The sequence below is a fragment of the Bison bison genome, unplaced genomic scaffold (genome assembly GCF_000754665.1).
Source record: "Bison bison bison isolate TAMUID 2011002044 unplaced genomic scaffold, Bison_UMD1.0 scf7180017864066, whole genome shotgun sequence".
In the NCBI taxonomy this organism is placed as follows: domain Eukaryota; kingdom Metazoa; phylum Chordata; class Mammalia; order Artiodactyla; family Bovidae; genus Bison; species Bison bison.
The window spans coordinates 5,721,370-5,741,013 of NW_011494638.1; the positions used below are offsets into that span (position 1 = coordinate 5,721,370).

At 44.0% G+C, this 19,644-nt stretch overlaps 1 protein-coding gene across 3 annotated transcripts in view; it reads left to right on the forward strand.

Moving 5' to 3' along the window:
- The window catches only part of MYZAP (myocardial zonula adherens protein), a 124,914-nt gene that overhangs the window by 47,326 nt on the left and 57,944 nt on the right, over positions 1 to 19,644 (forward strand). For all 3 annotated transcript variants that reach the window (XM_010836808.1, XM_010836807.1, XM_010836809.1), the window contains 6 exons: positions 2,909 to 3,022; positions 6,777 to 6,929; positions 12,328 to 12,453; positions 13,619 to 13,747; positions 17,780 to 17,859; positions 19,276 to 19,381. In XM_010836808.1, coding sequence (XP_010835110.1) covers positions 2,909 to 3,022; positions 6,777 to 6,929; positions 12,328 to 12,453; positions 13,619 to 13,747; positions 17,780 to 17,859; positions 19,276 to 19,381 — 708 coding nt within the window. The remainder of the gene's footprint in view (positions 1 to 2,908; positions 3,023 to 6,776; positions 6,930 to 12,327; positions 12,454 to 13,618; positions 13,748 to 17,779; positions 17,860 to 19,275; positions 19,382 to 19,644) is intronic.

Below are 19,644 nucleotides of genomic sequence, written 5' to 3' on the forward strand. Positions count from 1 at the left end.
CCCTCTTATTATTACAAGAAATTGAGAAAGCCTCAGAGATGAAAACAGTATAGTATTGGCACATAAATAAATAGACATTAATGAAAAAGAGCCCAGAAATGTAACCCAATCTATGATAAATGCGGCATGTGAAATGAAGGGAGGAAAATAGACCAGTCAATATATGCTGTTGGGACATACTTATATCTGGACAAATTCTGGGTAGATTTTGTTAAACTTAGTGCCAGAAGAAAATATATATGAATTGTTTTACAGTCTTGGAGAGGGGAAGGTATTGTTTTATGAAGAGATGCAATTCCAAAATCACTAAAGGAAGAGTTAATGACACTGATAATTTTTACTACATTAAAATGAAGACTAGCGCTGGCAAAAATACCAAAGTCAAATGACAACCTGGGAAAAATTATTTGCCTTCGTACTATAGGTAGTAGGCATGGAGAATGAAATGGCAGCCCACTCCAGTGTTCTTGCCTGAGGAATCTCATGGACTGAGGAGCCTTGCGAGCTGCAGTCCATGGGGTCGCAAGGAGTCAGACACGACTGAGCGACTAGTAGGCAAATATCCTGGATACTTAAAAAGCGCCCATGAATCAAAAAGAAAAATGCCCCACCTCATAAAAATAGGCAAAATATTTGTGACAGATAATTTATAGTAAAGGACAGATGAAGAGATCTTAAATTCCTCATTCTCAATAAGAGAAACTCAGATTAAAATGGTCCTGTGATGTCATTTTTATCTAGCAGACTGGCAAAACTGCAAAAGTGGAACAAGATGCTGTATTAGCTGTGCTATAGAGGAACAGGCAGATTGCTGCTTGGAATGTAGTTTGCATTACTTTTAGCAAAAGCAGTTTGGAATATCTACCCAAATTACAAATGCCTATATCCTTTGACAGCACTTCTCTTCCTAAGAATTTATTCTATAGAAAAACTCTCACATATGTGAAATGATGTATGTATAAACTCAGTTGTTAAACATTGTTTATAATAGTAAAAAGATTGGAAACCTTACAAGTCCATTAAGAAAGAGAAAATTTTAAAAATATATTATATCTCTACAATCACAGAGTTGTAAAAAAATAAAAATGAATAAGTTCTTCAAAAAGATACAGAAAAATTTCAAAGATACAGAGTAAGTGGTAAAAAAGCAAGACACAGGAAAATGTCATGTATAGTATACTACCATTTATGTAAACTAAGAGAAGAAAATAAATATATCTAGATTGTTTTGTGTGTGTACAAAAAATTACTGGGAGGATCATCAAGAAAGTAATTAGCAGTGGTTCCTACTTGAGGTGCAGCGTGGGTATGGTGGTAACTGAGCAGATGGGACAGGAGTGAAAAAATATTTTGTTTAGTATCTAATATTTAGAAATATTTAGTGCCTTTTCTACTTTTAAAATGTTTGAACTCTAGGAATATATTGCCTACTCAAAATTAGAGAAAAAATAAGCTTCCTCTGGTTTAACCTAGCTAATGTTTTATGGGGAAAACATTTAAAAGAATATTTGTGGTTAATAACCTTGAAGGAAAAGTCTATTCTGTATGACATACTTCCCATAAAAGTTAACATCTGCAGTAAAGGAGCACAGTTGCAACAGTCATGTATTAGAGTCTAGTTTATGTCTGGGCTGTGAAATTATCTGCTTAAGTAAGACCTACTGCCTTGATTACATGGGCTGGGAGTATACTGGCATATCCAGCTTGTCATTCTTATTGACATGTAGGAAGAGATTTGTGAAATTGTCACCTGCCAGTGGAAATTCACTCTGCCATCCACTGACGCTGACTGTAATTAAAGCCAGAGGACTGGATTTGCATGCATAAGCAGGTCTCTGCCCCTTGCTTTCCATTGGCACCTCCTGCACACCCTCGTTTTCTCATCTAGACTGTCACAGGAGCTTCATCTCTACCCTCAGTCTCCTCCTCCTCTGGGTCACACCACAGACTGTAGCCAGGTTAAGATGCTAACATGGGACTTTCCTGGTGGTCCAGTAGTTAAGACTTCACCTTCCAATGCAGGTGATGTGGGTTTGATACCTGGTTGGGGAGCTAAGATCCCACATGCCTCATAGGCCAAAGGTCAAAACATAAAACAAAGCAATATTGTAACAAATTCAATAAAGACTTAAAAATGATCCACATCAAAAATAATCTTAAAAAAAAAAAGATGCTAACTTATTGGCTGTATGAATGTGCCCTGAGCAGGAACATACCTCCTGTCCCTGGCCTGCTATTTCTTCCCTCTCCCAAGGGTACACCTCTCGCTGTCTCATGCCTGACTGCTTCCGGTGGCTCCCACAGGCCTCACAGGATCAACCTTTGAGCCTCCCAGAACCTTACCTCTGGTTCTATTGCCTCCTGGCCTTTCTATATACCCAGTCCTTCTTTAACGTCTAGCTTAAGACTGGGCTCTGATGAAACTCTGAAACACATTAAATATACATCCAACAAAGACAACACAACAACAGCAGCAGCCACAAAACAACTCCTGGGAACTGGGTGAGTCCAAAGCATATTCCTTCTATGGTGAGTAGGCAAAAGCAAGACTGTACAAAGTCATATCCAACTAGATTCTAGTTGTAAAGGTAGCTATACATTTGCATTCAAATCCCTTAACTTCTCTCCTTCCCTTTCCTCCCTATAAAAAGGCATGTTCTGGGGGCTGCATAGTGTTGTGAGAAGTAAGTGAGGCCCTGATGGGGAAGGAGTGAATCATCCAGGGGAAAAGTTGTCTTGCCTTTCTGCTCTCTAGGTCATGCAGATGTTGACTTTTTAATGTCAAGCTGTACTTGAAGTATCATTGACCCTGATGTGTCTGCCCTCAGGAGAAAGTTGTGACCGAGCTGAAGATTTTTGTGAGCGTGTATGGTTTGGTTGTGTGTAACTGTCTCTTCAATCTGTCCAGGTTTCACAGGCAAAGCAGGACTATCTGGAGAATCACATCCAAACCCAGTCGTCAGCCCTGGACAGTTTTAATGCCATGAACGCGGCGCTGGCGTCAGACTCCATCAGCTTGCAGGTACTCACCTGCTCCCCGTTGGCCGGGTTGTCCTCTGTTCCAGCGCACGTGAGCTTAGCCAAGGGTGGGCCCTGTGTCTTTGTATTAGAGTAAGTCACAGAATGTTCTCGGCTCATTATTCAGAATACACTCGGCCACAGTAAAGGCTGAGCCAAGGAGACGGTTAAGGAAGGAAGCTGATGGAAATGCTTCCAAGCTGAGACTCCCAACCTTGCAGCTGCAGTTGGTTTTGTCCTTATTAACATGGGGGTTTAGATCCTGAATTCAGCGCTAGTGATATCACTTGTCCCGCTAGACACCTGAGTGGTCCTGAGCATCAGGGCCTGAAACAGCGTATCACCCAACATATCACCCATATCTCCCTCATGCTGCAGTGTTAGGAGAAGTCTCACCAGTCACAGGAAAGATGGCCTTAACCCAAGGCAATCCTCATTTATTCATGACGAGTAACTCCCAAAGGCTATTAGGCATGTTTTCCTAATGTAGAAATTATTTTTCGTTAAAAGAAAAAATCGTGTGCCTTCCAGAGAACACCTAGGAGTGCCAGACAGGGATGCCAGAAAGAGTCAGGGTCCTGCACGTGTGCAGGTGTGTGTGGTCAACCCGCATCAAGGGGATTCTTCTCGTTATTACTATGATTTGTTGGGAGTTAATCCCTCACATGCTGCCTATTGTTACTCTTTCAACCGAGCCCCCCATGTAATATGCAAATTAATTTGAAAATGTTCAGAGCCAAGCATTAGATTCAACATTATATTCAACAGCCTCCTCGGGCTTTAATTTCCAAACATGCAAATAATAGATTCTGTCCCCTTCCAATTTTATTTGGCTCTTATCTCTTTACCTTCCTCTTCAAAGTTCACATAAGCTATTTCATATCCTTTCTGGTTCTCTATAAATAATTTGCTAGATAAGCAAACAAATTTTATGTTGGGATGATCCACTTCCCCTAGGATCCAGTACTTTTTGCTGACAGCTGACTGGGCGGTAGTGCCAGCGTCGAAGCTAGGATATAGTCCCACAGTGGGGCAGACCTTGTGTTTGGATTTGTTTGGAAGCCCATTTCTGGTGGGGCTCTGAGTCCCACCCTTTTCCTGGCTCCCCATAGAGCATGCCAGCTTTCCCCTGGCCTCACGCCAGGCCCTGCTTTGGGTCTGGTTTATTCAGTAGCCTTTGTTTTCTCTTCCTCCTGCCATCAAGGGGGTTTATCCAGGCTCCCTTTCCTTCTCTCCTGGACATGTTCTCACCCTGGCCAACCAGGAAAGGCTGTATCTTACCTGACTTCACACCTGGTTGGTATCTGTGTTTTTTTTTCTTCCTCATCATACTTCTGATTTGCCACCCCCTGTTGACTGTAAAAACAACAACAACAACAACATACAACCTAAAAGTTGAGAGTTCTGTTTTATTCGGAGACCTCCCTGAGGACTATAGCCCAGGATTCAGTCTCTCAGAGAGTTCTGAGAAAATGTTCCAAAGAAGTAAGGGAGGACCAGGATATACAGGAGTTTTGGCTGGAAAAAAAAAAAAAATGTAGTCAAACATCAGAAGATTGCTGTTAATCACAAAAGAGAGACATCTTAAGTTAATGTTTTTAATGCTTTTCTATGTATGATAAGATATAAGAGTCTGGGCTCATGGACATTATTTCTTTGGTATGCATCTTAACTCTCTAGGCCTGGTATCCTGCTTTTTCCCATCCTGAATTCCCCTCAGGGCACACTTTCAGGTGGGCTGCCCTGGCTGATGGCTTGATGGCCAGCAGCATTCATTGTTTACTGGAATGGCAGGCAGGCAGGCAGCGTTTTTGTCCCCATCACTGACACTCCAGGCATTCACTTCCAAGGTCAGCTGTTAGAACAGGGTCCACCCTTACCCAGGGACCCTCACTGATTCCTCATCATGGTCTAGTCTCTTATTCCAGGGCAGTCAGAAGAGCCTTATAATGAAAAGATTAAAAATTGTTGTTTGAGAAAAATAAGAAGAAGTGGGTGGAGGCAGGGAAAGGGGAGGAGTGGAGGAAAGAAAGATACTGTCTCATGGCCAGGAAACTCAGATGGGTCTGAAGATATTAACTTCTAATTTCTTCCATTGTCTAGTCTACCCCATTTTCATTATTAATGACAGTAAGACCAGGTCTGCAGTTCGACTTTATAGAATGTCAAAGCTGGAAAGAACGATTGAGATGATCTCCAACCCCCTTGCTTGATGGATAAACAAACTGAGACCAACAGAAATGACTTGAACAATGTGTGTAGCTCCAGTCCTGGTCTCTTGGCATCTGATACAGGTTCTGAGCACAGGACTGGTCTCTGTAAAGCCAGTTGGACTTGGAGAGAGGATGCTTGGCCAGGTGGTTTTTCAAGCTCCTTGCGTCTCCAATGTTCTGTGATTCCAGCCTCCAAATGGCTTCTGTATTTTCTTTCATACCTATATACCACCATTAAAAATCCTTTTTTACTGACTTGAATAGGTTTAGGAATGAGGCTTATTATCCAAGGTGGAGGCTCAGGAGTGGAGGAGCTTCAGAGACTGGCCAGCTACAAAGAGGACACAGGTGGTAGGAAGGTAGCCAGCATCTTATATTAGAAGAATTTCCAGCTCTTCTATATGAGTTGTAGGTAACTGCAGGAGGCGGTAGGAGGGGGTAGAAGTTGCCTTGTGTCTAGTGCTAGGAATTCTGGGGTTGTGGAAGCCATTCCTCTGTAATGAGAGTTAAGCGTGAAATAGCAACAGTATTAATTTAAGCATTCCTGCTTCAGTGGCGGTCTGGATTAATGAGCATCAGGCATCTGACACTTGTCAGGCACTTGTTGCAGACTCTGTTCACCAGTCCTCCCTTCATCACTACCCTTCTGTGCCTGAGGGAAGTGCATGCAGCATCATAGTAGCCTCAGCCATATTGTTGCTATTCTGGCAGCTCGTCTACAGGTGCTGAAGTAAACAGCCTGTTCAAGAAAAAAGGGGGAATACCTCCTTTTTATAAAATACGTATTTGGTTTTCTGACTTAGGAATTTGGAAAATGTAGAAGATTTTAACAGAGAAGAAAGGTAATACCATCCATACTCCTGTCCCTAGTGAAGGTGGTTATTTGAATTTGGTAACTCTCCTAGTCTTCCCCTCTCTCCCCGGTGGCTCAGCAGTAGAGAATCTGCCTGCCAATGCAGGAGACATGGGTTCGATCCCTGGTTTAAGAAGATCCCCTGGAGAAGGAAATGGCCGTCCACTCCAGTATTCTTTCCTGAAGAATCCTATGGACAGAGGAGCCTGGTGGGCTGCAGTCCATGGGGTTCCAAGAGTTGGACATAATTTAGTGACTAAACAACAGCAAGAACTACAACCTCCTAGTCTTTTTTTTTTTTTTTGCTGGGCCTTTGAACAGATGCTTATGCTTTTTTTTCAAAGTGGGGTTCTTCTGTACTTATTGTTTTCAAACCCAATTTCTTTACATGTGAAATTATGTGTCATTAACATTTTTCCTTGGAAAAGGGTTTGATCCATTTCCATCCATCCTAGGCAGTGGTGCGTGGTGTTGGCAGCAGTGATGGGGAATTATGGGGAAGCTGGCTGGCTTCAGTACAGGGCAGCAGACCTCCTGACCACCAGGGGGCCCTCAGGCGCTCTAATACCAGGGGCCCAGGCTTGTAGCTCCTGTTGCTGATGTCTCAACAGTTAATGACAAAGGGATGTCCCGGTGTGGTCTGGCCCGTTTTCTCACACCGCTAGATCTGGTTTTTATTTTCATCCCATCAGAAAACCCTTGTGGATGTTACTTTGGAGAACAGCAACATCAAGGATCAGATCAGAAATCTGCAGCAGACGTACACAGCCTCCATGGACAAGCTGCGGGAGAAGCAGAGGCAGTTAGATGCGGCGCAGGTTGAAAACAAGCTGCTGAAAATGAAGGTAAGTACAGGAGCATGGATCTCCTGCTCACCGTTTCCTCCTCTTGCCTCCTCCTCCTCTCTCTCCTTCCATCATCAGCTCTCCCATTCCGATTTCTCCATTCTCTTCTCTGTTGGGTTTTGGTGCCCTTCTGTGGCCAACCGCGCAGGATCTGACCTAAGGGCACTGAGAGGGTTTCTGTGTTCAGAGCTGTCAGTGCAGATTGGGGGCACCCCATACACACCCCATTGGGCTCTCCTGCCTCGATCCCAGTGGCCTCAGCTGCCGAGACCTCATCATGGCACTGCCCTTATGTACTGAGAGGACCCTTGGGATGCCTGCAGGTTTGGGGCTTGAGAAGCTTCAGTGTTGGGGACTTCTCCAGTGGTCCAGTGGTTAAAAATCTGCCTGCCAAATGCATGGGACACGGGTTTGATCCCTGGTCTGGAAAGATCCCACATGCCACGAGGCAACTAAGCCTGTGCACCACAACTACTGAGTCCTCGCTCTAGAGCCCGTGCTCCAGAGCAAGAGAATCTACTGCAGCGAGAAGCCTGAGCGCCAAAACAAAGAGTAGCTCCCGCTCACTGTAATTAGAGAAAACCCGCATGCAGCAATGAAGACCTAGCACAATCCCAAAATTAATTATTTAAAAAAGAAGATTCACTGTTTAGCTTCTCTTTTAGATCCCAAGGTCTTTTTGTCTGGTTTGAAAATGAAGAGCTGAGGGGCCCCCTGGAAGAAAATGAATGGGTGACCAAGGACTCTAGGCAGTGTCCCTCCTGACCCCAGGCCTGGCTTATTCTGCAGCTCAACCTCTAAGGCCCTGGAGGTCTCAGTGCTCCTTCCATATGTGAAGCGTGGAGCCCTTGCTCATCCATGGGTCTGCTCCTGGCTCTGAAAAGAGTTCCTACCCAGTGCCAGGAGCAGAGCCACAAACAGCTCCCAGAAGTCACTCAACAAATTATTTCCTGAATGAATTTGTTTTCATTTGAACCTGTGCTTCTCAGATTGTGTTCAACACAGCCTAGCCTGTTCTAGAGGAGAGTGCCTTGTGGGTTGCATTCAGTTCAGTTCAGTCGCTCAGTTGTGTCTGACTCTTTGCAACCCCATGAACCGCAGCATGTCAGGCCTCCCTGTCCATCACCAAATCCCAGAGTTTACCCAAACTCATGTCCATTGAGTCGGTGATGCCATCTAACCATCTCATCCTCTGTCGTCCCCTTCTCCTGCCCTCAGTCTTTCCCAGCATCAGAGTCTTTTCACATGAGTCAGCTCTTCGCATCAGGTGGCCAAAATATTGGAGTTTCAGCTTCAACATCAGTCCTTCTAATGAACACCCAGGACTGATTTCCTTTAGGATGGACTGGTTGGATCTCCTTGCAGTCCAAGGGACTCTCAAGAGTCTTCTCCAACACCACAGTTCAAAAGCATCAGTTCTTCAGCGCTCAGCCCTCTTCACAGTCCAACTCTCACATCCATACATGACTACTGGAAAAACCATAGCCTTGACTAGACGGACCTTTGTTGACAAAGTAATGTCTCTGCTTTTTAATATGCTGTCTAGGTTGGTCATAACTTTCCTTCCAAGGAGTAAGCGTCTTTTAATTTCACGGCTGCAGTCACCATTTGCAGTGATTTTGGAGCCCCCCAGAATAAAGTCAGCCACTGTTTCCCCATCTATTTGCCATGAAGTGATGGGACCGGATGCCATGATCTTCGTTTTCTGAATGTTGAGCTTTAAGCCAACTTTTTCACTCTCCACTTTCACTTTCATCAAGAGGCTTTTGAGTTCCTCTTCACTTTCTGCCATAAGGGTGGTGTCATCTGCATATCTGAGGTTATTGATATTTCTCCCGGCAATCTTGATTCCAGCTTGTGCTTCATCCAGCCCAGGGTTTCTCATGATGTGCTCTGCATAGAAGTTAAATAAGCAGGGTGACAATATACAGCCTTGATGTACAGTATATATACAGTATACAGTATACCACACAGTATACAGTACACAACAATGTACAGGTTGTATACCCACATGATTTATTGCACGAATCAGAGTATGTTTGGGAATGAAAGGAAGTGCTGTTAAGAATTAGGGGAATAGCCTGAGCTACATGGTCCTCTCCATAAGGTCTACCCACAGGGCAGCTGATGGGGAGGACAGGCTGCTATCCCACACTGCGTGGTCTCCATGATGACTGCCCGTGGGCCCTGCCATCACCACCCACTTGGCCAAACACAGCCACCTGGGGGAGGGGAAGGAGCCAGGGAACTACATAGTCAGTCAGCTCCTCCCTGCTTTCCTTTCAAACAGGGCTGTTCTTCTATTTCTGCTTTCATGTATTGTATTTCTGCACAAGAGTTACTTCGAAAGAAAGGGGTTTGTTGCTGAAACATTCTGAAGTGACTGTTAGGAGTTTCTCCCTCAGGGCAGGATCTTTATGTGGTCATTCATCCCACAAATATGTATTGAGTGTCTGCTCTCTACATCCATGCTCCGCAGCCGTCTGTTCCAGTGCTGTGGTGTCAGGGAGACCAAGCCTCTAACCCAGCCTGCAATTGTGTTTTGGAGGCTAATGCTTTACCCCAAAATAACAATTTAAGAAGTGACAGTATTTCACGTAACCTGGATGCAGTGTCAGCAGGACATGAGGGACAGAGCTTGTTTTCAAATTGGAGATGAAGCACAGGACACACTGGGTCTCTCTCAGTTCGTGATAATCTCCATTCAGGATTTCCCATGTTGTGGCTTCTTGGTAGCAAAACTTGCCTAGTGATGAGAAAGGAGATGTAGAGGACATCAGAGGAGACTTTGGTCCAGTCTTTGGAATAAACATCATGTAACCTCTTAAGGTTGTAGTATACTCTGCTTATATAGAGATTATCTACCCAGCTAACTCAGCTCTCTTGAATTAGCAATCAGCTGGAGGGAAGAGACACCAACACACTTTCAGAGGCATAAAATTAATGGCCTGAGCTTTACAGCAAGGGCAGGGCCTAGGCAGAAAGGAAGCAGCAGCCACCCCCAACATATGCCTGCCTGCCCACTTTACTTTTTCTCATCTGCTAGGCTGGGTCTGTGCAAGCCCCCAGGAGCCCCCAGATTGGGTTCTGCAAACCACATGGGAACATTTCCAACTGCACCAGTTGGGAAAGCACAAAAGTATGGAAAGGATGAGTCCAAATTTCTTACATGAGCTGAAGTCTCCTCTAGGGACTGAAAGCTGATAAGATGGTTTCAATTCCATGTGGCACCTTCTCTTCAAAGGCTTTCCTGTTCTTCTGACTTATTTTTTAGTGTATGCATGTGGGGGGAAAATGTCAAACAAATATGAAAGGTAACGTGGAGGTAGGCATACATCATTTTACATTCCTACCACCATGTAGGAGAATTCCAGTTTCTCCCCATCGTTGCCAATACTGGTTACTCTCTTACTGATTATAGCCATCCTTGTGGGTGTGAAGTGGTAGTTAATTGCATCCTTGATAACCAGTGATGTTGAGCGTTGTTTCATGCATTTGTTGGTCATCTGTATATTTTTTCTGGAGTGTCTGTTAGATCCTTTACCCATTTAAAAGTTAGGTTATTGATATTTTATTGTTGAGTTGTAAAAATTCTTTATATATTCTGGATACAAATTATTAGATGTATAATTTGAAAGAATTTCCCCCCACTCTCTGTGTTGCCTTTTCAATTTCTTGATGCTATCCTTTGAAGCACAGCAGTTTTTAATATTGAATATCGATGAAGTCAAATTTATGTATCTCTTTTCTTGTCAATTGTGCTTTTGGAGTCATATCTGAGAAGCCATTGCTTAATCAAAGGTCACAAATTTTCTTTCTAAGAGTTTCATAGTTTTGGCTTTAACATTTTAAGTTTTTCATCCATTTTGAGTTCATTTTTATATATGGTGTTTTAGGGACCCAACCTCATTCCTTTGTATGTGACAAATCCGACTGTCCCAGCACTATTTGTTGAAAAGACTCTACTTTTCACAGTGAATGATCTTGGTAATTGTTTAAAATTGTTAATTGTTTAACGATTTAATTGTTTAAACAATTAAACAAGATAATTGTTTAAAATTTAATTTTTATATCAGGTAAATTATTGGTTTCAAAGTCAGCTCTATGAAACAAGTGTAAGAAACAGCACATCTGTATCTGCCCTTTCCTCTCTTATTCCCTCTTTCTTCATATAGCAAACCTTTTTATTTTTAAATTTTATAGTTTATCCTGCTGCTGCTGCTGCTAAGTCACTTCAGTCGTGTCCGACTCTGTGTGACCCCATAGACAGCAGCCCACCAGGCTCCCCCGTCCCTGGGATTGTCCAAGCAAGAACACTGGAGTGGGTTGCCATTTCCTTCTCCAATGCATGCTCTGACCCAATTCTGATAATGTAGTGGTCTTATTTTCATCCCACAACAGAGTGAATTTGTTTTCATTTGCATCTATGCTTTTCAGATTGTGTTCAGCACAGCCTTTTGGCTGTTCTAGAGGAGAATGCCTTGTGGGGAGAATATCCTCATGATTTATTGCTCAAATTGCTTAGATTCTTGAGTACTCAAGACTTTCAAAAAGCATGTCTTTCTGAGGCCAGTTAGAATGTGGATATATTACCTAGTATAGTGAAGGACAGGGAAGCCTGGCGTGCTGCAGTCCATGGGTTGCAAGAGTCAGACACAACTTAGCGACTGAAAAACAACAATATTACCTAGAGGGAAAGGGTTGTTAAAACTGATAGAATAAAATATTATAAAATTTCAGGAGGAAAATAACATTACACAGGAAAAGGCACTGAAGAAAGGGGTTAATAAGACAGTGCAGGGACTTCCCTGGTGGTTAAGAATCCACCTTGCAATGTAGGGGACATGGGTTTGATCCCTGGTCGGGGAACTAAGATCTCACGTGCTGTGTGGCAACTAAGCCTGACCGCCACAATTACTGAGCCTGTGTGCCACAACTAGAGTCTGTGTGCCATAGTAAAAGATCCCACACGAAGCAACAAAGATCCTGTGTGCCCAAGACCCAATGCAGCCAAATAAACATAAAGAAAAAAATAAGACAGTGGAGCACATTTTAGAGAGAATTCAATTTTAAAACAGTTAGATTTGAAGTGCAGTGTTGATAGAGAAGTATGTTTCTACCTTGTGAAAAAGTCGCTCGTGGGACACCTTTTCCTGATAATATTAGTATCAAGTAAATAAGTTTACAGGGCTACTTTTAATGTTCCATGCACCTGCTCGTCCCTTTTCCTTCTTCCTTCTATCTCTTTCCCCATCAGTTCCTGCTGCCTCTGTCCCCTGCAGAGCCCTGGCCCCTGGGCCCACTCCTCTGTGAGTTCATGCTTGACACATACAGAGTGTAAGGTGCAGATTCGCCAGAACCTGCTGAAGCTGTAGCTCTGAAGTGAGTCTCTGTGCAGGTGGAATGCTCCCAACAAGCCAATGCGGAGGTGATGAGAGAGATGACCCGGAAGCTGTACAGCCAGTACGAAGAGAAGCTGCAGGAGGAGCAGCAGCGGCACAATGCGGAGAAGGAGGCTCTCCTGGTGTGTATGTCCCACCTGCTGACGGAAAAACCGGGGAGTGTTGGGTGCATTATTGTTGAAAATGAAGTCGCTCAGTCGTGTCCGACTCTTTGCGACCTCATAGACTGTAGCCTACCAGGTTCCTCTGTCCATGGGATCTTCCAGGCAATAGTACTGGAGTGGATTGCCATTTCCTTCTCCAGGGGATCTTCCCAACCCAGGGCTCGAACCCGGGTCTCCTGCATTGTAGACAGACGCTTTACCTTCTGAGCCACCAGGGGTGAGCTTTAAATGGGAAGGTGTGTACTTGGAGGTGAGTTAGTGGACTCTAACATGGGTTTAGTATGTGCCCACTCACTCCTCTCCCTTCTCCCTCCCTGCCTTTACTCACCTTCCTCCCTGCTTAAAAGAGCCCTCAATCTCTGTCTCTCAGTACACCCCTTTCTCCAGCCAGTCTGACCATTTGCCACATCCAGGTTGACCCTGGCTTACCTGAAGCTGTGCATTTCCTCACCGCGTCTTCTCCTCCTTCCCTATCCCCATCCTGCTTATGCTTCCTGAGAGTCTTGAAGATGCCAGCATCTCCACGAATGAAGTCTTTCCTCCTCACACAGCTGCAAGTGTCCCCGGTCCTGGGGAAGCCCGTTCTCTGTTCTCTGCTGTGGAATTCTCTTGTCCCTGTTATTAGAGCTGGTCTGTGCATCTCCCACCTTGGCTTCTCTAGCAGAGCATCAATTCCTTGAGGACAGGGACTCCAATCTGCCTCATCTTGTGTCCTCACAGGCTTAGTACATGTGCTGAATAATTGACTGAGCTGGTGTTTGGGAGAAAGATCTGGGCACTCTGCATTCAATTCCACTTCTAGCCCTAATTCCCTTTATGTTGTTGGCAAATACAGTGATACTTTGAGCATCTTGTCAGGGGATAAATAACATTTGTAGGCTCTTTTTTTTTTCCTCAAGGAGGGGGAAAAAAGGCAGAAAGATAACTAGGCCCTTGCAGTGTGTCTTTTATTCATTGGTTAGAACCAGAATCATGGAATTTGGGTTCGTGATTCTCTGAGACTCTTCTAGGCTCCCGGGTCATGCTTCTAAAGAGACAAGATGATTTAGTGAGGCCTGAGCTGTTTGAACCCTGATTGGTAGTGACTGAGTGTTCTCCTGAGAAGAGTGTGTTTCTTTTGCAGGAAGAAACCAATAGTTTTCTGAAAGCCATTGAAGAAGCCAATAAAAAGATGCAAGCGGCAGAGATCAGCCTAGAGGAGAAGGACCAGAGGATCGGGGAGCTGGACAGGCTGATTGAGCGCATGGAGAAGGTAACACAGCTTGGAGCCCGCAGGCCCCTTACCCAGCCTCCCTGTAGTGTAACACCTCCCCTCAGGCCTGCCCAAAGGTGTGAGAAGCCCTCACCACAGATCCCTCTCATTCCTACAACTTGTGACTTGAAATAACAAAGACAGAACTATAAAATAAAGTATATGGATGTAAAGCCATTATCCTCCAATTAAAAATAAATCTAGAAAAAAAAGAAACAGTAAAAAGTAAAGTATATGGAAGTTCCACCAAGTCCTAAGTGTTCCTATGTTGAAAATTTTGATGCTTCTAACATCATTACATACAAAATTATTTATAGAAATTAATCTTTTAGCAGCCCTGCTTTGCTGGGGCCCTCAGCATGAGCTTGGTTTCCTTGGCAGGTAGTCAAGCCCTGTTTCCATGTTACATTGACACCCCAAGCCAGTTGTTTCTGGGACCGGGGTCTGAAGGGTTGTTTATGCATCAGAGTAGGGGAAATTGCTCTCCGTGGGTGGGGGTGGAGCAGGGAGAGCCTGCAGAAGACAGGAGCTCAGCTGGGATAATGAGCCAGTCTAGAGAGAGGGAAGAAATGAAGTGGGAAGTGGAGAAAAGAGAAGAGGTGGGAGAGAGGAAAGAGAAAAAGCAAGAAAGATGAAGGGAGGGTGACCTTTACCAGGTGACAGCTGACTTCCAAGGGAGAGTGGTGGTTGAGGACTAGAGCTGTGGGTTCTAGGAAGTGGCTCTCTAGCTGTGTGAGTTTACAAAAGAGAGGGGACCAGCCAAGAGCACCCTTCAGCATCCTGTGACCCACACTGGACACTGAGAATCCCCACGCCAAGGATGGAGGGAGGGGAATGACTGGGGAAGCAGGGTCAACAGCTGGGCTTCCGGCTGGTTCCAAGAAGAGGGCTGACCTGTGATGTCTGTGGCCTGGTCCCCTCTACACTCCTCTGACCAATAAGGTGGGAATAGCATTAAACAGAGCTTCTCAGCTGGCCAGGGGGCTCTTCTTTTAAGTAATATCTTTTGAGGGGAGGGACTTGAACAAATAAAGAGTCAGTTATAATTTCATCTCTACCCTCTGGGAAAGCAGAATCCTATCTTGTCTTGAAGAAAAGGTCAGTGGCATGGTTAGGGCTGATGTCGGTACTGGTTGTAGATGGTGGTTGTAATGATTGGGCACTGAAGGCATTTTGTAGAATGCAGGCAAGCTTTCCCCTACATCGCCGCTCTCCTGCAACAGCAGAAGGTGCTGGTTAAAGCACACTCCCCCCGAGTGACAGGCTGTCCTGCAGCAAACAGGAGCCAGGTGAGCGGGTGGTCTGGGGAGGGGTGTGTGCAGGGAAACCATCTCACAGAGAGACTATCCATGTTTTAGAATCATGAACCTAGGGTTTGAGTCTTGGCTCTCTTTCTAGTTGCAGGAAGTTACTTGACTCTTCCAAATTTAGCTTCCTCTTCTGTAAAATGTTGATAATAGTAATTCTTATTCTTAGGCCTTTTGTGAGGAGTCAACAAGAAAAATCCAGGCCAAATGTTAAGGGCAGTGCCTGGCATATATAGAGTAGGGGCTCAAAATATGTGTGGCTCTGATTTTTAGGTTTTGACTCACATAAATGTCTGCCCCTGGTGTCATCTTTTTTTTGTTTCAGCTGGACCTGTTCTATAGCTTAGTTTCTTTGTCTCCTTGGGCTTCTGGAAAGTTCCCAACATTTTCCCACTGATGTCCATGTGGAGCCTGCATGGGGGTGTGTGGCTGGGGGGCTAGGGCGCTAGTAAGGCTGGCCCTCCCTCCCCGCAGTTGTGTGGCATAAAACGCTCCCCATGTCCTCTTGGCATTTTCTTTAGTGATTGAGAATCTGTTGTCCTTTCTCATGACTTTTCTCATTTAGGCTAGCAAAATGCTTGCCTTAGGTAGCTAAGATTAGATATGCCCATTTACTGGTTTTCGCCCTTCACAGCTAAATCTGTGAGAGCAGGAACTGTGCCAAACCTCTGTCACACACTGTGAACAACATGCCTACAGAGTTTGTATCCTGTTCTCACATATTTTTGGATTTTTCTCGAGGACAAACCACGTGCTTTTGAATGGCTTCTCTACTGTACCCCTTAGTTTACTGTTTCTGAACATTGTGTCCAAAACAGCTTTCTTTTTTCCTTCATCAGTTAAAGTATTTTAAGGAGTGTGTTCTATCAGAGACCTTTCTGCAGAATAGATAGTACCCTATGCCTTGATCTTGGTGGTGGTTCCACCAGGTAATGTGAATACAGATATGTCAAGGGATTGTACAGTGTCCACTTAAGATTTGTTGTACCTCAACTTAGGAAAATATCAAAATTTAAAGCATACCGTAAGCTAGGCCTTTCCCTACTTTATGACAGCTTTTTGGGGAGTTGGAGGGAAGGCTCACTTGTTAAGAATTCATCACTATTATTTCAGGGCTCATGGAAACTTCCAGCCAGTGGCAGAAACCATGGGGACAGTTAGTCTGTACATTCACTTGTAGAGATTTAAAAGAAGTAACGAAACCCCACGAAAAAGTTGGTCTCCCTTTATTCTGAATATGTCGATGATAACATACCCTCCCTTCCAGAGTGTACTGCTTCCCACTCTGACTATCCCTTGTCTGCTACTGCTGACAGCTTCAGAAGTTGTGGGAGTTCAAGTTTCAAGGATTTGCTTTTAATATTTGGTGGGAAAGAAGTTTGGGATCTGTAAAACTAGTCAAAGCTTGTTGGGCAGAATTTCTGAGGGTAAAGATCAGTCACAGCCATACTTAGAGAAAGCCCTCAAGCAGAAGAGTCTCCTTTCAATTAGTGAGCAGGATTTGATAAATATCATTTTAAGGAAATTTGTCATACTAACAGTTGTAATTATTTCTGGTGCAGTTTTGGAGGTAATGGGTGCTATACCTTTATTAATATTTTTCACTTTGTTCAAAGAAATAAATGTCCAGATTCTTTTTACTTTTTTAAGGTAAACTAAATTTATATAAAAATGTGCAAATCTTCTTAAAAAATATTAATTTATTTGACTGCATTGCTTCTTAGTTGTGGCACGTGGGATGTAGTCCCCTGAACAGGAGTCAAACCCGGGCCCCTGGATTGGGAGTGTAGAGTGTTAGCCACACCAGACCACCAGGGAAATCCCTGTACAAATCTAACGTGCACAACTTATTGCTTTCCTATTGATACTGTAATCATTTACCACAGTTAGTGGCTTTAAAACATCATAGAGTTACCATCTTTAGTTTAGGAGGTCAGAAGTCCTAAAATCAAGGTGTGGGCAGGGCTGTTGGGAGCTCCAGAGGAGAATCCATTTCCTCGCCTTTGCTCCCTTCAAGAGACTGACTATATTCCTTGGCGCATGGCCCCATCCTCCAGCTGCTAAGTCAGCATTATAGCACCTCCCAGCCTGTGTCCATCTCTTGACTCTAACCCTTCTTCCTATAAGGGCCCAACCAGATAATTCAGGATAATCTCCCCATTTCAAGATTATTAACTTAATCATGTCTGCTAAGTTCCTTTTTCCACATAAGGCAACATGTTCCCAAGTTTCAGGGATTAGAATGTGGATGTCATTGCAGCACATTTATTCTGATTTTCATGGTATGTTTTTACAAGTAAACACAGCTGTGTAAACACTACCGCAGTTAATTTATAGAATATTACAGAATTCCAGACCCTCCTGAGGATTCAGAAAATAATCAAGAAATTTGTAGTATCACAGGCCACTGATTTAGAGTATTGATTATCATTATTTAGAACTGTATACTTTCATAAGACATCTGAGCTTGGGCTGATGAAATAGTTTTTAAAAAATAAATCTTGCATGGCTTTCCCATGGTATTTGTCTCTAACTCATAAATACATCTATAAATGCACACTAGCAAATTTGAAATTTTGAGATTTGTTTGGACTCTGGTGAGTGAGTGTATCGAAGCCCATAGGTGTCATATAGATTTGAACTGACTAGTATTGGAGCTGCTTGCTGTACATTCTCTAGCCAACTTGGGATCCATCGGTTAAATATTAATGTCTGTCTGTTTTAGGAGCGCCATCAACTTCAACTTCAACTCCTGGAGCATGAAACAGAAATGTCAGCGGAAATAACCGATTCTAACAAAGAAAGGTAAGATACACTGTCCCGTGTCTTATAATGGATTTAGGTGGTGGACACACTGTGCTTGTGTGGGCTCACTCGGTCCTTGCATTTTCATTCATTTGGTCATCACTCATTGCAGACTGATAACATGTAAAACGCTGGACTGGGAGCTTCCAGCCACATATTGCAGCCAAGGGGTGGTTGTTAGAACAGTGGAACACGTCAGTGCCTGTCACTAATGCCAAAGTTCTGTCTATAAATGTTCCCCATAACCTTGAGCTCCACAGGATGCACCTTGTTGATGAGAAAACTCAACAGTGACTAATCCCATTGCCTTGGAAACGAATTTTACAATGTCTTTGTTTCCAAACATTTTTCAGTGAAACCTTGCCTTGTCCCTTGGCTGTGAGTGTATAAAGCCCTGCATGGGAAATGCAGGAGCAATGAACTGCCTATTCTGGAAACCAGAAGGCAGAGAGTCCACACGTGGCCCTCTAGTGAAGGGAAATGGGGTTGGCATGCGCTGAGCATTTGAGCAAGTTACTTAATCTGCCTGAGATCCTTTGCTTCTCTGTAAAATAAGAATTATTTTTTAAAGTGAGAGGAATTAAAGTGATACTAATAATGCCCATCTCATTGGGTTATTATTGTGAGAGAACTGTTGGCTGTACTGCCTGCCACAATGTATGCTGAAAAATACCTGTTCTCCTTCCTTTTACATGACATCAGAGTTTGCAGAGTTCTAGGAATCCTCCCTAGTCTTTAAGGTTGTGCTGAGGAGGGACCCAGCAGAGATGGGAAGTGGTAAGCAGACCACCAGACCCTTTTCCGTATTCTAGTTTAGTGGCCCCAAAGAAAGAGTCCATCTGCTGGTTCCTTGGGTTTATTTGAAACAAGTAGAGTCTGAGGATAATCTGTGCTGGGTTTTTTTTTTTTAAACATGAAATATTTTCTGAGGTGGTCTGTTCTGTTTTGATGGAGGAAGGGTGTTTCAGCATATTTCCCATTTTCTCAAAATAAATGATGTGTGGAACAACTGTAATTCCTGCCTTCCCAGGACTCTGCCACTTGGTTTCAGATATGTTGTTGTGTTGCTAGACTCTTCTCTGTTTTCCCAATTGTGGCAATTACTGGATGTTCCAATGTTGTATTAACCCCCAAAGAAACAGTCTCTCATATCTGTAAGTGGTTAAAATTCTCTCTCAGCTCTTGGGAGGTAAAGTAACTGTCCTTACACAGGGTGAAATTTGCAAGTGGGGACTTGAAAAAGGGTCCTGTGTTCCTTCTCCAGTGGGGTGGTTGGTTGGTGGTTAATAAACTAGGATACATACAAAGTAGGAAGAGTGCATCTTGTTCTGGGCGGTGTTTCTCTCAAGCGGTGACTTCGTGTGCTGATGCTGTGTCGGTCAGGGGTTCACTGGCTCTGTCTTCTATCTGTGTTAGGTATCAGCAGCTGGAGGAGGCGTCAGCCAGCCTCCGGGAGCGGATCCGACACCTAGATGACATGGTGCATTGCCAGCAGAAGAAAGTCAAGCAGATGGTTGAGGAGGTAAGTCACTGTGAAGGGTCATGGGCGTGAGATTGCTTCCTGTGGTAGGGACTCTGCAGCCCCAGAGCCAGATATGACTCTCAGCTCCGTCTTCTGTGGTTCGCAGTTAACTAGCTCAGGCCACTGCTGTCTTGGCCCAAAGGAGAAGCTCCTCATCTGTCCCCTTTGGACAAGTGATGATCCCTCTAAAAGAGGGCTCTCTCCAGATCAAAAGGTTACAGTTAAGAAAGCTGGGAGGCACAGTTCATAAATTCACCCCTCTA